This window comes from Aythya marila (assembly GCF_965140915.1).
Source record: "Aythya marila genome assembly, chromosome: 5".
NCBI classification, from domain to species: domain Eukaryota; kingdom Metazoa; phylum Chordata; class Aves; order Anseriformes; family Anatidae; genus Aythya; species Aythya marila.
This window is the reverse complement of record NC_139046.1, coordinates 42,017,798-42,033,125: the sequence shown is the minus strand read 5'-3', so window position 1 is coordinate 42,033,125 and position 15,328 is coordinate 42,017,798. Positions and strand designations below refer to the sequence as shown.

Sequence of the window (15,328 nt, the reverse complement as noted above, 5' to 3'; positions counted from 1 at the left end):
GAAGCATTTACTAATGAAAACAATTTGTTCTTGCAGGTGACTAAGGCTGCTGTACCGTTCTCCTTTACAGACTTTGTTGCTGTTTTGTAAAGAGCATATCTTTGTATGTATTGATAACGATAGATATTAAAGACATAAGATTCATAGGAAGGGAATTTTAAGGAGGAGGTTACTTCCCTGATACATTTCTCCTGTCCATGTTACTGTCTATGACTCTGCAGATAATGATAATGAAGCCCAATGACATGTAGTGAACTTCAGAAATCCTTGCAAACCTATTAATATTTGCCACATCATTATGTTGTAATTTTCATTTGTTTAGATAGGGTGAATGAATTTTTCATGTGAAAAGATTCATGTGAGATTGTGTCAATAACTTTTACTAGGAATATGACAGAAATAAGACTAGTATTCTTTATGGTAAGTCCGTGACTCAAATTTATCATTTTGGTTTTCCCCCTCTTACCTTGAAGCAAAATGTGCACAGCATTAATTAGGGATATACATTTGGCATATCTTTGTGTACTATTATTATTAAATTTACAGGAATACACTAATGTCATGATAGTTCATGTTATAGTTTTTTTTTTCTGTTAGTATTCTACTTTTATTTCAAGGTACAAACATGATGATGAAAAACATTAATTTTAATATGTCGGAAATGCATGCAGCACATTTAATTTCAAAGCAATTTTACCTGGATATCCAGATTGTCTTGTTTTGGTATGTCTGCAGGGCAAAAGTCAAAACTACAATTCCTCCTCCTAAGTTTCATTTTTCCATAAGCACCTGTTAGACCATGTTTTTCAAGTCAAAACTCATTCTGTCAAACCTATTCAAGTGGTTTGATATATAGAATACAGAATGTGGATCGTTTCAGTGCAGTGCTATACATATATCCTTCTCAGTGTTTAAAAAATAATAATAAAAAAAAAAAGGATTCAAAACCTTTTTGCTATTCAGTGAAGCCATACAAAATAATCTAAAACCATCTTAGTCAGAAAAAGTAAACAAAGGCTTTCTGAGTATTTCTGCAGGGGTAAAATTGGAGTTTTCCTTGGACATTCTGTAGATCTTTGTAACAATAATATCAAAGAAATAAGGACTGGTTGTTTTTGCAACACAAACAGACCAATTTCAGTTTGGAAAAGGATTGTGTAGCAATGTAGGTTTTGTTTAAGCTTTTCTGGGGAATTATAACCTAAGCTACAATGACTATTAAACGCTTGATAAGATACATGGGGTTGCAAATTCTGTGAGCTACTATGCAAAAGATGTGATAAACATGATATCTCAGACTGTCTTCCCCTAGGCTACAGGGTTAAGTGAGTGATTGTAAGAGTCAATGAAATTAAAGGAGAAAGTAAGTAATACTGAGACAAGGAAAAAAGGAGCAATGGCCAATACAAGAAAAAGAAAGTGCCTCAGACTAGAGAGGAGAATTGCGCAGATAGAGAGGAGATTGGAGTTATAGAGCAGAATATAATTGCCAGAACAGAAAACCACGTAACACTGAAATCACTGATTACACTTCACAGTGTTTGGGAATGAGGAACATTTTTAAGGACTGTTTTTCATGAGTGCTATTTTTATAAATGAGTATGGAAGGGCAAGGGGGAAGCATGCAGTGTTCCCCTTCATTGCCACCAAAGTCCTAGTATAGGATATCCAGAGTTGGAAGGGACCCACAAGGATGATCAAGTCAAACTCCTTGGTCCCCAAAGGACTACCCAAAAAATAACATCCTATGCCTGAGAGCATTGTCCAAACACTTCTTGAACTCCAGCAGGCTCGGTGCCATGACCACTTCCCTGGGGAGCCTGTTTTAGTGCCCCACCACCCTCTTGGTGAAGAATCTTTTCCTGATATCCTGCCTGATATCCTCCTGCCTGAAGCCCCTGTCACAGCTTCAAGCCATTTCCTTGTGTCCTATTGCTTGTGACTAGAGGGAAGAGATCAGTTCCTGCCCCTCCACTTTCTTCATGAGGTTTCCTCTCAGTCTTCTCTTCTCCAGGCTGAACAAACCATGCAACTTCAGCTGCTCCTTGTACATCTTGCCCTCCAGACTCTTCACCATCTTCATAGCCCTCCTTTGGACCCTCTCTAACAGTTTTATGTCTTAGACTGTGCACACAAAACTGCACACAGTACTCAAGGTGAAGCTGCACTAGCACAGAGCAAAGCGGGAACACATGCGTTCTTACACATAGAACAAATACTTATTTCACATATTAGATATATTTGCCAAGTGCATAATATCTTTCCATAACCTTATAATCACAGAATCACAGAATCACAGAATTTCTAGGTTGGAAGAGACCTCAAGATCATCGAGTCCAACCTCTGACCTAACACTAACAGTCCCCACTAAACCATATCCCTAAGCTCTATATCTAAACATCTTTTGAAGACTTCCAGGGATAGTGACTCCACCACTTCCCTGGGCAGCCTGTTCCAATGTCTAACAACCCTTTCAGTAAAAAAGTTCTTCCTAACATCCAACCTAAAACTCCCTTGGCGCAACTTAAGCCCATTCCCCCTTGTCCTGTCACCAGGCACGTGGGAGAACAAACCAACCCCCACCTCGCTACAGCCTCCTTTAAGGTACCTGTAGAGGGCAATAAGGTCGCCCCTGAGCCTCCTCTTCTCCAGGCTGAACAAGCCCAGCTCCCTCAGCCGCTCCTCGTAGGACTTGTTCTCCAGGCCCCTCACCAGCTTTGTCGCCCTTCTCTGCACCCGCTCAAGCACCTCGATGTCCTTCTTGTAGCGAGGGGCCCAAAACTGAACACAGTACTTGAGGTGCGGCCTCACCAGAGCTGAGTACAGGGGGACGATCACCTCCCTAGCCCTGCTGGCCACACTGCTTCTTATGCAAGCCAGGGTGCCGTTGGCCTTCTTGGCCACCTGAGCACACTGCTGGCTCATATTCAGCCGACTATCAACCACCACTCCCAGGTCCTTCTCTGCCTGGCAGCTCTCCAACCACTCATCTCCCAGCCTGTAGCTCTGCTTGGGGTTATTGTATCCCAGGTGCAGGACCCAGCACTTGGCCTTGTTGAACTTCATGCAGTTGACCTCAGCCCATCGGTGCAGCCTATCCAGATCCTTCTACAGAGCCTTCCTACCCTCAAGCAGATCGACACACGCACCTAACTTGGTGTCATCTGCAAACTTACTGAGGGTGCACTCAATGCCCTCGTCCAGATTATAAGATGGATGCTTAGAAGGTAATCTTATAGATTCTAGATATCTTACATGAGTGGTGTTCAGCATTAGCTATATTAACAGAAGTTCTTGAAATGTAAGTTGTGGAGAATGAACTAGCTATTTAGTAGAGGCTTTCATGATTTCCATCTGCTAAATCAGATAAAATACAGCTCCAGGTATTTAGTAAATAGTTACTGCAAGGTTGTTTTATGATGGGAAAGTTATAAAAGACAAAGTGGGTACTCAAATATATGAATTCAGTTGGCCTTGAAAGGTCTTGCTATAATGATCTGTGGCTGTTTCAAGAAATGATCTAATAATGTCTACACTAAATCAATGTGTTTGCAGTTCAGGTGATCATTACAAAAGTGTATTTCAAGTTCATCTATAATATAGGCTATTACGTTCATCCTTGTGTTCACTAGAAGTTCAAGGTCAAAGTCATTTAAAAGACGTATTCTGTAAAGACTTCTTAAATTTTCCTATATTTCCAATTGAACCTAATATTTTCTTCTTTTATTTTTCTAAGTTGTTATGAATGCTCTTTTATCCAGGCTGAATTGGAATGTTACGTGTTTATGGGATCTACATAAATAGGAGTTATGTTTTCAGATCATCATTGTGTTATCTTTTGGAAATCTCCTCCTTTGTTATTGTGTTTATAGATTTTCTTTCACTCTTTTCACTAGTTGTTTTTTCACTCTGCTTTTGAGTGTCATCTTTATGAAATAACGTATGTAGTTCATAAGATCAGATGAATCTATTCTATTCAGGTCATTTTTTATTTTTATTTTTTGCAGGTACTACAGAGCGGGTGTGTCTGATCCAGGGAACAGTCGAAGCACTAAATGCAGTTCATGGCTTCATTGCAGAGAAGATTCGAGAAATGCCTCAAAATGTGGCCAAGACAGAGCCTGTCAGCATCCTACAGCCTCAGACCACTGTTAATCCAGACCGCATCAAACAAGTGAGTTTTTGGTTGGGAATAGAGTCACATCAGCTCCTTAAAAATAGCTTCCTTTATAAAAATTTTATAAAACTTTAAAGCTGCAAGGGGTCAACGTAACACATTCTTTCAGAAAATGTTATTTTACCCTTTAGTAATTTACTGATCCTTATTTTTCCTTATATTTGTTCCATGTTTCTCAGCAGTTCTTTTAGTGTCTTACAAATTTCAGTGCCGTGTGCTAATGTGTTTCTTTCATAAACTCTTTTTCTTCGCTGTGTAAGGTAATAATCCACACCTAGGTTTTAGCCGAAAAGGATCGCTGAAGTTCTAACTTAAAAATATGAACCTCTTTGTAAATCTTTAGAGTTACTCAAACTCTAGAGTTACTCATGGAATTAACTGAATGTTTTCTACTTTTATGTATCTAAAATAAAACAAAAAATGTCAATTGTATTTTAGACCCTCTGATAGATACTTTAAAATCTTATGTGTAAGAATTTTGAAAATATAAATATAATTTATTTGGAATGTTTGCTATTACTCATTTGCTGTTATTTTTGGCATCTTTTTGCCTGGTTTACACTGACTTCTTTTAATATCTATAGGACATGCAAAATATATTTTCAAGGTATCATTGGTCTAGTGTTTTCTCTAGTTCATTACAATTTCCAGAACAATTTTAATTTAAAAAAATAGTTTCCTGTAAGGAGAATGTGAAATATATTGTATAGAATTTTAAATAAATGATTTTCCAGTTTATTAAGTAAGAAAAAGATTAAGAAAGAAATGAGTGAACATTAGTAAAATTTTGTCTTGTCTATTGATCCTATATAGGATATATTTTTGTTTTTCATCTGTCCTGTAAAGGACATTATCATATATAAGATACATTTGTTTGGTTCTTCAACAGTAGCAATATTCAGTGTCCTATAAAGTAATTTGATAACTGTATGCAATTACTTTACTTTGTATGTAGTGCCATATATAGAATGTTTATATGAAGATGTGATTAAACAGGACGAGTTTGAAATGAACGCTCTGCTCTAGAAGGATGAAACTGTGCTTAAGCCATTGCATATGATTTTTATCAAGTACTATTATTTTTTCTGTATATGCTATAGTTTTGCATGAAAACAAAACAAAAAGCCTCTAAGTAACTTACAAGAAAATACAAAAAAGTAAACCCCTGATTTTATAGGACTAGTTTCTCAGTTATTAGGCGTGAAAATGATCGTTCCTGAGTGAGGACAGAGAGAAAAAAAAGCTGAAGACAAGATCTGTGTTTTAAATGTCTTTCCTGCTCATAAAATTTTAGATTTTATGCCAACACTTCTTAATCTAACAGGAAATAAATGTTCTGTATTACAATGGAAAGTGTTTTTCCCCTTTGCAATGAAATGAAACTAGTTTCAAGTCACTAAGATCCTGAGAAACCAGATTACAGAGATGCTTAGTTATATGCCCTAATACTTCCTGTCTTGTTTCTCAACTTGTTTCTCAGTTGAGATAGCTTTTCCACATGGGAACTGAGGAGGAAATACTACATAAAACTTATTTGCAAAGTTGTTGGTGTGGTGTGGGTTTTCTTGGTATTTTTTTTTTTTGCTTTTGTTTGCTCTTCTCATTTTTACTGGTGGTTATTTATTATTATTATTATTATTTTTATTTTAAATTCCACACTTGGAATGGTAAATTAAATGCTTGAGTGATGGATCAGTTAATAGATACTAACGAAGTCAGTGAAGTTAAGACACAAGCTAAGTGCAATGCATTCCGTATAAAACTCTGATTTCACTCCACATTTTCTAATTTAAACATATTACCTGTACCCAGACGTGCATAATACTATGGCTGCAGATATTTGGAGATATGCATGTGTATATGCTGAGCAGTTTTAACTACAATGAATTGTTTAATTTCTATTATAATGAAGTGGCATCTATTTGTGATATTTTCCTGACATATAAGTATTGAGTCTATAAGACTAAATTCCATTATTTTCAGCACGATGTGAAATTGTTAGCTTAGCTCTTAGATAGAGTGAATGTCCTGTGTCTTAATGAAAGATAAATTACCTCTAAGAAATTAAAAGGATAATATTTTGTAATGGGTAATCATGATCTGGTTGTTGTTATTTTTTTCTGGTGTTGTTATTTTTTCATAGCAGACAGGTCATGACTTTATGTTACCCTGATAATTCTAATAATACAAGCCATTGTGGACTTGTGGAAAATAAGCCTTATGAATTACAATTTCTTATTTTACCAAGTTTTTATATAATTTTTGCTGTCTTAGCATAGTACTCCAAACCTTTGTCACTCCAAATATTTTTTAAGTAATCTTTAGCATTAGAGGTTGAGAGTAGATCTGAAATAATCATTTTTGCCTTCATTAGGAATCCTGGATAGATTTCTGTTGATTTTCTAGCTATCTCTACCAAAAAAATGAAGGCAATGAAGGCAGTTGTCTCCCCATGAATGAAGGTGCCTGTAGTTGAGGCATTGCAATGCCACCCAAGTCTATGAGCATGCAGCTCTCATTTCTGTTTGTTGTGGGCTTCTCTACTGATACTTCCCTCAGGAAGCAGGCTAAGAAAAGACATATCTGGCTGCAGTTTCAATTAAGAAAGTCAGTAGGTAAGCTGTTTGCTGATTCGCTCAATTTTCAGAACTTTGTCTTCAGATATATAATGAGGTTGAGTCTGGCCTACCTTTTATTTTTAATAATGAAGTTGATATCCAAACATTCCGGTCTGTCTATCTTTCAGCTTTGGAAGATTCACAAGTCTGTCTGGTACATTTTGAGCTTTCTCCAGAGCATTTTTCCTGATCTCTTGATCCTGTAGACTTATAAGTAGATACCAGGTAGGTCTGTCCTCCAGGCAGGTCTGCTGAGTATTTAACTGATTACTGCTTGCATCTTTTACATAATATAGGCAATCTCTTCATAACTGCCAGCTACCTACTGTTTCTAGATACCATTCGACAGCAACCAACTGTGCACTTTTACGTACACTCAAAGAAACTGCTGTGAGGATATAACCTGCTTTTCCTGTTGTTGCACAAAGTTTTTCAGACTGTATTATAACCTGGGGGAATAGAATATGGTTTCCATAAAGTGATCAGGAGGCTGGTATGTTTTAGCTTCATAAATAGCACACAGAACTTTAAAATTCACATCTAAATGAATAGCAGCTACTGTGAACAGTGGAAAAAAGTGTATAATGTGGTCTTATCACATAACCTTCTTCAGAAAATATTGCAGCTTCTTCATATGCTGACTGAATTTTCCTTCCAGCTTTCTGGTTGTTCTGGTTGTTTCTAGTAGAAGGTATTTAGCAGCCTGCCCAGGGAGCAGATAGATATCTGCAGGTGGCCATTTCAGAAGCGAGCATTATATACAATGTTTGCTTTATATATGGATGTGTGATCTTACAGCGAACTCTGCTTTAAGCAAGGATTTCCACTGGTTGGCCTTTTGAGATCTCTTCCAACCTGAATCATTTTTCAGTTCTGTGAAATCCTTAGCTATCTCAGCATGAACAAAGATTTTGGAATTTCTTCCTTGAAAGTCTGGAATAAAAGTTTTTACATACAGAACTTCCAATAAATATTTTTTATTTCAGCTTTTTCTATAGAGGAGTAACTTCCTGTGAATCTTCAAATTATGTTCTATTCATTAATCACAGTCCCAGAGCTTGTATTAAAAATGTGCAAAACTATTTTCTTGTGGTGAAATGAACTACTTTTACTTCAGAAATGCTGATCAACAAGAAAACTTTTAGAATCATAGAATGGTTCTGTTGGAAGGACCCTTAAGGACCACCCAGTTCCAATGTCCCTGCCATGGGTAGGGACACCTCCCAACAGACCAGGTTGCTCAAAGCCCCATCCAGTCTGGCCTTGAACATTTCCAGGGATGGGGCATCCACAGCTTCTCTCGGCAGGCTATTCCAGTGCTTTACTATCCTCATGGTGAAAAATTTCTTCCTTCTATCTAATTTAAATCTGTCCTCTTTTAGTTTATTACTCCTTGCCCTATTCCTACACTCCCTGAGAAAAAGACCCTCCCCAGCGTTCCTGTAGGCCCCCTTTAGGTACTGGAAGGCTGCTTTCCCTGGAGTCTTCTCTTTTTCAGGCTGAGCAATCCCAATTTTCTCAGCCTGTCTTCATAAGAGAGCTGCTCCAGCCTGTTGATCATTCTCATGGTCTTCCTCTGGATTTGCTCTGATAGGTCCATGTCCTTCTTGTGCTGGGGACCCCAGAGCTGAACGCAGTACTTCAGGTGAGGTCTCACAAGAGCAGATTATAGGGAAAAAATCACCTCCCTTGACCTGCTGGCCGTGCTTCTTCTGATGCAGCTCAGGATGCAGTTGGCTTTCTGGGCTGTGAGTACACATTGCTGGCTCATATTGAGCTTCTTCATCAACCAGCACCCCCCAAGCCCTTCTCCTCAGGGCTGCTCTCAATCCATTCCCTGCCCTGCCTGTATTTGTGCTTGGGATTGTTCCGACCCAGGTGCAGAACCTTGCACTTGGCCATGTTGAACTTCATGATGTTTGCACAGGGCCATCTCTCTAGCCTGTCCACATCCCTCTGGATGGCATACATCCAGCATGTTGACAGCACCACACAGCTTGGTGTCATTGGCAAACCTGCTTGCGGTGCACTCAATCCCACTGTCCATGTTGCTGACAAAGATGTTAAACAGCACCAGTCCTAATAATGATTCCTGAGAAATGCCACTTATCACCAATCTCCACTTAGACATTGAGCTGTTGGCCGCAACTCTTTGAGTGTAACCATCCAGCCAGTTCCTTATCCACCGAGTGGTCCATCTGTCCAATCCATGTCTCTCCAATTTAGAGATAAGGAGATCATGTGGGAACAGTATAAAATGCTTTGCACAAGTCCAGGTGGATGATGTCAGTTGCTCCCCACCCCCAACCACCAGTGCTGTAGCTCTGTTGTAGAAGGCCACCAGACTTGTCAGGCATGATCTGCCCTTAGTGAAGCTATGTTGGCTGTCATCAATCACAACCTTATATTGGAACACTCATCCAATTTAAATAAGAGGTTTGACTTTTAAGCGTTTAATCAGAATCTGACTTTAAGAGTACAGATCAGAAACTGCTGACTTAAATAGAGGATTTTTATTTTAAATATGGGATATGAGTTATTTAGACTTGAGGCTTGGAAAATGTCTCTAGCCCTTCTTAGGAGGATTCTTAAAATGCATCTCCCTCCTAGAGAATTCTTTTTTTTGTAACACTCACTTAAGGCAAAGATCTGTAACTTAGAGCAGCCTTACTAACCTGCAGAATAAGAAGAAATATGTCCTCATTTTTTCATTTGAGGAAGATGATAAATATAAGCTGTTTTGTAGATCCCATCTAGTCAATAATTTCTCATAAATTTTTCTCAGGATTGAATGCTAGTGAAGAATGGCACCAGTTACCATTCTGCAGTGAATAATAATATTGTGTTTACAGGTCATTAGGACAACCAAAAAAATAGAGGAATAAATTTTGCTATCCCATACTAGAAAGACAGTACTTTAAATTAGGTTCCACAGTAAAAGGTTAGCATTCCATAAAAATAAAACTGTTATTCTATCCCTCACATTCCCTTGACTTACTTCTGGTGCCAGATCATATTTTCCTATTGTTTCATTTCACCAGTGCTGAATATAATCTCCATACGTGTATAAAAATGTGCTTTATAAATTCAATTAACACTCTGTAGCTGATGATTAACTCTTAATTGTATGTGCTTCAAAAGTGGAGTGAGAATAAAGGATTGCATTGGGGGAATGAACAGTAGCATTCAGCAATGCAGAAATTTTCAGAAGTGTTCTAATTCTTAAGAAAATTCTGAAATGATCTTGGGCCTTCTAAGATGTTGAAATTTTGATGGTATTTTTCCAAATCCCAAAGTAGCCCAGAATCAAAAGATGATATTTTCTTTCCTTCAGGGTTTTGTGATCCGTATCTTTTTATGTATTTCGTTACCTATGTCTGGTTACTTACTTGAGTTTTCTGGTATTTCTACCTAACACCACCATATTTTGCAGTAGTTCTGTGTTACTGTGACAAGTTTTGAGGAAAGAAGGCCCTGATTTTCTTTGTCCATTTTATTGTAATCTTCATTGTAAATCACTCCATCCAGAGTTGCTCTGATGATCCAAATGGCACCCGCTGTTTTGCTTTATGCTCATTACCCCTTACTGTAGCAAGGCAAAACATAAGATAATCCTTCTTTTGCATCATACTTATTACAGCTTGTTTCCTGTTTCAAAGACAAGTCCCCAAGAGTTTATAAACACACACAAACTATCTCTATAAATACCTATAAACAAGCTTCCATTTGCATATGCTAACTTTCTTTTTGCCTTGCCCTGTGCCCTAGGTATTCTTTTACACAAAAGCAAAACCAAATGCAAAGAGCATGAAATATCAATCAATGTATTTTATTTGTTCTTTATGAATGACTGTGTTTATGTAGTCATTGCTAAGATGAGAATCATTTGCCAGAGCTGTAGGTTAAAAGAGTTCATAGCAGATGAAAAATAAAATTTGATATGTTTAGCAAAGCAAATGGTCATAAGGTTTATGTCTGGTGCTACAGAAAGGCTAGTAAGTCAGTCTCTTATGTTGTTCAACATAACTGGAACTTGGAGAGCTCTCTCTTATTTTAGCTACAGTAGGTATTCAACTATTTAATAGTATTCAAAAAACTTTTCTTAAAGTGTATTAAAATATTGGCTTAAGCAACTTAGCATTGTCATCAAATTAAATTGTTATTTAAAAACATGAATATTAATATGCAAGTCTAAAACTCTTAGATTAGTATTAATAATATAATACGGGTAATGTTATCACTAAAATTTCCTTTGTTTGGAAGCCCTGTAGTGGGAAACTAGAAAGTGGTAAGCTGTAAATACAGCTTCATTTTCACATTTAAATGTTTCTTCCCCATATGCTTTCATGTCTCTAACCCTGTTTCTAAATGGTACTTTATTTTATGCCTTTCCTTTCTACCCATCTATGTATTATATATACTATTAGATGCTGAGAATTAAATTAATAGTCTCAGTATAATATTTATCATCTAGCTTGTAAGTATTTTCTGTGTGTGTTTATTACATGTGTATGTATATATAAGGATGTAACTTCTGTCATTTATACATTACTCTTAGGTAATTTACAAAGTCGTAGGAAAGAGGTCTCAGAAGACCTTTGGGAACACTTTGCAGATGGAGTATGTATTCTGTACTGTTGTGGTACAGCTGTATCTTCATTCTGCCACTTGAAAATATGAAGCATGCAGGTATCATGCTTTGGCCATCTTTCTGCACCCTTTAGTATGTTGTGCAGCCTGAGAGCTGTCTCACACAGTTGTACAATACAAGGAAGTATATTCTTGGACTTAAAAAAAAAAATAAATAATAATGATAATAATAATAAAAAAAATAAAAAAATACTGTAACGCAAACATGACCCAAACAAATTTGTTTTGAATAAGCTCCTTTTTGATTACTTAAAATCTGTTTTCTCAAATGTCTACTCTAGAGGCTTAAGATGGGGGTAGGGGGTGGAGAAACAAACCCCAACGAAACATAAAACACTATCATACCAGTAATTACTGTCTTACATTCATTTGCTCATAACTTATAGGAAGGAAAATATTTGAGAAAACAGATAAGGCCAATTTCACATCGGCTTCATGATGAAGTTTAAAACAACAACAACAACAAAAAACAATAGGGAAAAAAAAAAGACGTGAGTTGTAAAAGTGGTATATAGTGGGAATTATGACTAATCTGACAGCTAGTCAAGATGTAATTTCAGGAGAGCTTCAATTACAGTATAAATGTTTCAGTCTCAAAAAATGAAACTCTGTAATATAAACAAAATGTAAAATGTATAAAAAAATGTAAATCATCTTATGATTTCTAATCACCTTATACATCTAATTCCCAGAAGCCTAATAGTTACTAAATTCAAGTCCTTCCCTAATGCAAAAATGGTTGCCAAAATTAAAAAATATATATATTCTACATTGCTTAATAAATCAGGGTTATTGAGCTCTGCCTTTTTTTTTTTTTTTAAGAAGTAATTTGCCTAAAAGTTCTTGCAAAGCAATTCAGGATGGATCAATAAATTATGTATTAACCAATGGAAATTAAAATCAAAATCGAAATGCCTGTGTTTGTTTTTGAGAAAATTCATTTTGTTACTTTAATATTGAAGAAATAAATAGGTTACTTGTATTTAATGTGTCTCCAAAATTGTACAGAAGCATGAAAAAGGATGAAATGCTATCAGTCCTTATATATGTACATATATTTCAGAATATAAATATATGTATAATTAGTGAAGTCAGGAAACAGATTAAGCATTGAACACAATTTATCACACAGCCTGGTATAGAAAATAACAATAATAATTGATATTATTTTCAGTATTTTGTCACTGGTATGTATATTTGGAAAGAAATATGTATGCCCATACCTGAGTCTTGTTTGTTAGTACCTCTGTTTCACTTTTTAATGTTTTTCTTTCTTTTTCCATTGTATTTTTGACAAGCTTTTGTTAAAATGAAATAGTGAAAAACTTCTACTTAATGGATGTTACAGAACAATCACCTGAAATGAGTATTGGCACTCCTTTTTCATTGCAGCCATACTTTTTTGTGCTTTAGGAAGATTGATATTAAGTGAAAACAGAGATGCTTCCAGTTTCTTATAGTACTTGTGTTATCAGTGATTAGGTCATTATTCAGTGTTGAAATGTTCTACGTATTTTCACATAATTCCAGTAGTAATTTAGTAACACCAGTGAGGAAAATTCATTTTAACAGCCTATTTTCTCCTTGAATTAGCATAGTATACCACAACAGTGGTATACTGTATGAATACTATATGCATCACCAGCAATAGGTGGTGATTACACAAACAGTTAGATGTCTGAAATATTTTAGTCAAAGTGTATTTTTTCCTCACCCCCGTTAGTTTAAGCTTAAACAATGAAAATCAATTCATTTCAGTTTCAGACCTGGATAAAAGATGACCCCATCAAAACCAGAATTTTATTTCTATAATTGAATATTGCTAGTGCTGTACTATCATTGGTTCTGAAGCTTAATAATTATTATTATTATATCAAATACAATTTGCAAATTGACCCGTTCTCTGTACAGAAAGAGATGGGAGAATCTTTTACCATTGTCCTGATTTTCCCAGTTTATACAATCTACTGACGAACAACATTTTGCCAAGCTGCATATTTTGTTTATAGTGCCCTACATGGTAGTATCTTTTACTTAAGCCTCTTGAAAGTGTCTTGAATTGATACCTAAGCTGCATTTATTTTATTTTTATTTTTATTGTCTTATGTTGTGAGCTGCAAGCTGGCAACACAAAGTAAGGATTTGTTTTGTCAGATTTTTTTTCTGTTTTGGCTGCTTGATTATGTACCAACTATGAAAATATGGTTCTTCATATGGCTTAACATACAGATCAAATATTTGTGTGTGCATATGTACAAGCCTATACTTTGCTAATACACGTAACTTTATGCATTCACAGTGTCCCAACTTTTCATATGCATTAAGGGTGTTAGTGCAAAATTGTATATACCTTTTTTATGAGGGACAATCAATGATTGTAAGTAACAGAACTGCTGAAAATGTGAAATTTTGCTTTTTATTTCTAAATAGTTTGGGTTAGTAATTATTTGTCCATATGAAACATCACTTTGTATAGCATTTCAACGTTTTATTTCTTAAAGTAAAAGTAGTGTAATTTTGGATACTTTTTATTATTAACGTATTACAAAAATGTCAAAACTACATGCTTTGAATAAGTATTGTATGTTATGTTTGGGAAATGGGAATTTGACTTTTTCACTACATTTATAAAAAGAAAATAATTATTTTGTCAGCTTTCTAATACTTTAAAAAGAGATGTGTATATAAAAGTTTTAAACAGAGCAGTGCTTTTTTAATATGTTAATGTTATGTATATTATTTAGAAAACATTATCAATAAATATGACTCTTAATTCTTTTTTGTGTTTATTTTGAACACAGGCTGATGATACATTATTAACCTTTGCTCAATTAACGGATCATTAACACTAATAATAAATATATTGTAGCAATTTGTTATGAAGGTATTAGTTGCATGTTCATCCATCATGAGATTGATGTTTACATTTTTTCACATGCCTCTCAATTAAAAAAAAATATTAATATTTTAGCAGTTAGTAAATTGCTGAAAGCTCCTTAGCTTCATATAATTGCTTTAAGGTATGGAACACAGTTTGCTGGCTATAGTCCGTGCTATAGAATGGTGCATTATAAACTGCAAAAGTAAATTTCACTAATTTCTTTCAAGCATTGGCCCTGTTTGCTTGTAGATTGATAACTGTTTTTAGTGTGCTCATTGAACTTGCTGGAATTTGTGTTTACTATAGTCTTCATTTTCCCCAATAGAAGGAGAGAGGAAAGAATATTCCTCATGTGGTCAGCATATTTTTTATGTGAGTTCACCATCTTGATTTCAAGTCATGAATTTGTTTTTACATGCATAAGCATGCATATTTACATGCATTATTTATCCAATTGACTTTAAATTCCATTAAGTTCCAATGAGTAGGAGAAAGATTTTGTCTTAGGCATTTTTTATTTATTTTAATTTTGTAGTTATGTTACTTTTGTTGGTTTATTTATTTTTTAACTGTTCAGTCTAAGGCTTGTAAAGGTTGATTTGCTCCTGAACTGCTTTGTTCCCAGACATTGCCATCTTCCCCAACTACCACCAAGTCCTCTCCATCTGATCCCATGACCACCTCCAGAGCCAATCAGGTACAGTATCATCCTACCATCTACACCATACTTTTCACGGGTGACAGCTTGCAAACTGGAGAAAAAGATATGGTGGGTTAAGGATTTATTCGTCATTCACATATGTACACCCATAACCATAGATATCTGACTCTTATTAGAATTTGTTAAATTAAATCTTTTTTCTTTAATTTGTTTTGTTGTCCTTAATATCTCAGATGAAAGCAAAATATCTTGTAGAATAGTTTTTTTGTTTGTTTGTTTGTTTTTTAAATTTGATTAATAAATAGTAAGGATACATACTGGTGTGTCTGTGGATAGAGTAC

General features: G+C 35.5%; 1 protein-coding gene across 8 annotated transcripts in view; it reads left to right on the top strand.

Moving 5' to 3' along the window:
* NOVA1 (NOVA alternative splicing regulator 1) overlaps positions 1 to 15,328 on the top strand; it is a 147,798-nt gene that overhangs the window by 109,587 nt on the left and 22,883 nt on the right. For all 8 annotated transcript variants that reach the window (XM_082761132.1, XM_082761127.1, XM_082761128.1 and 5 more), the window contains 2 exons: positions 4,008 to 4,174; positions 14,952 to 15,023. In XM_082761132.1, coding sequence (XP_082617258.1) covers positions 4,094 to 4,174; positions 14,952 to 15,023 — 153 coding nt within the window. In that variant the 5' untranslated portion in view covers positions 4,008 to 4,093. The remainder of the gene's footprint in view (positions 1 to 4,007; positions 4,175 to 14,951; positions 15,024 to 15,328) is intronic.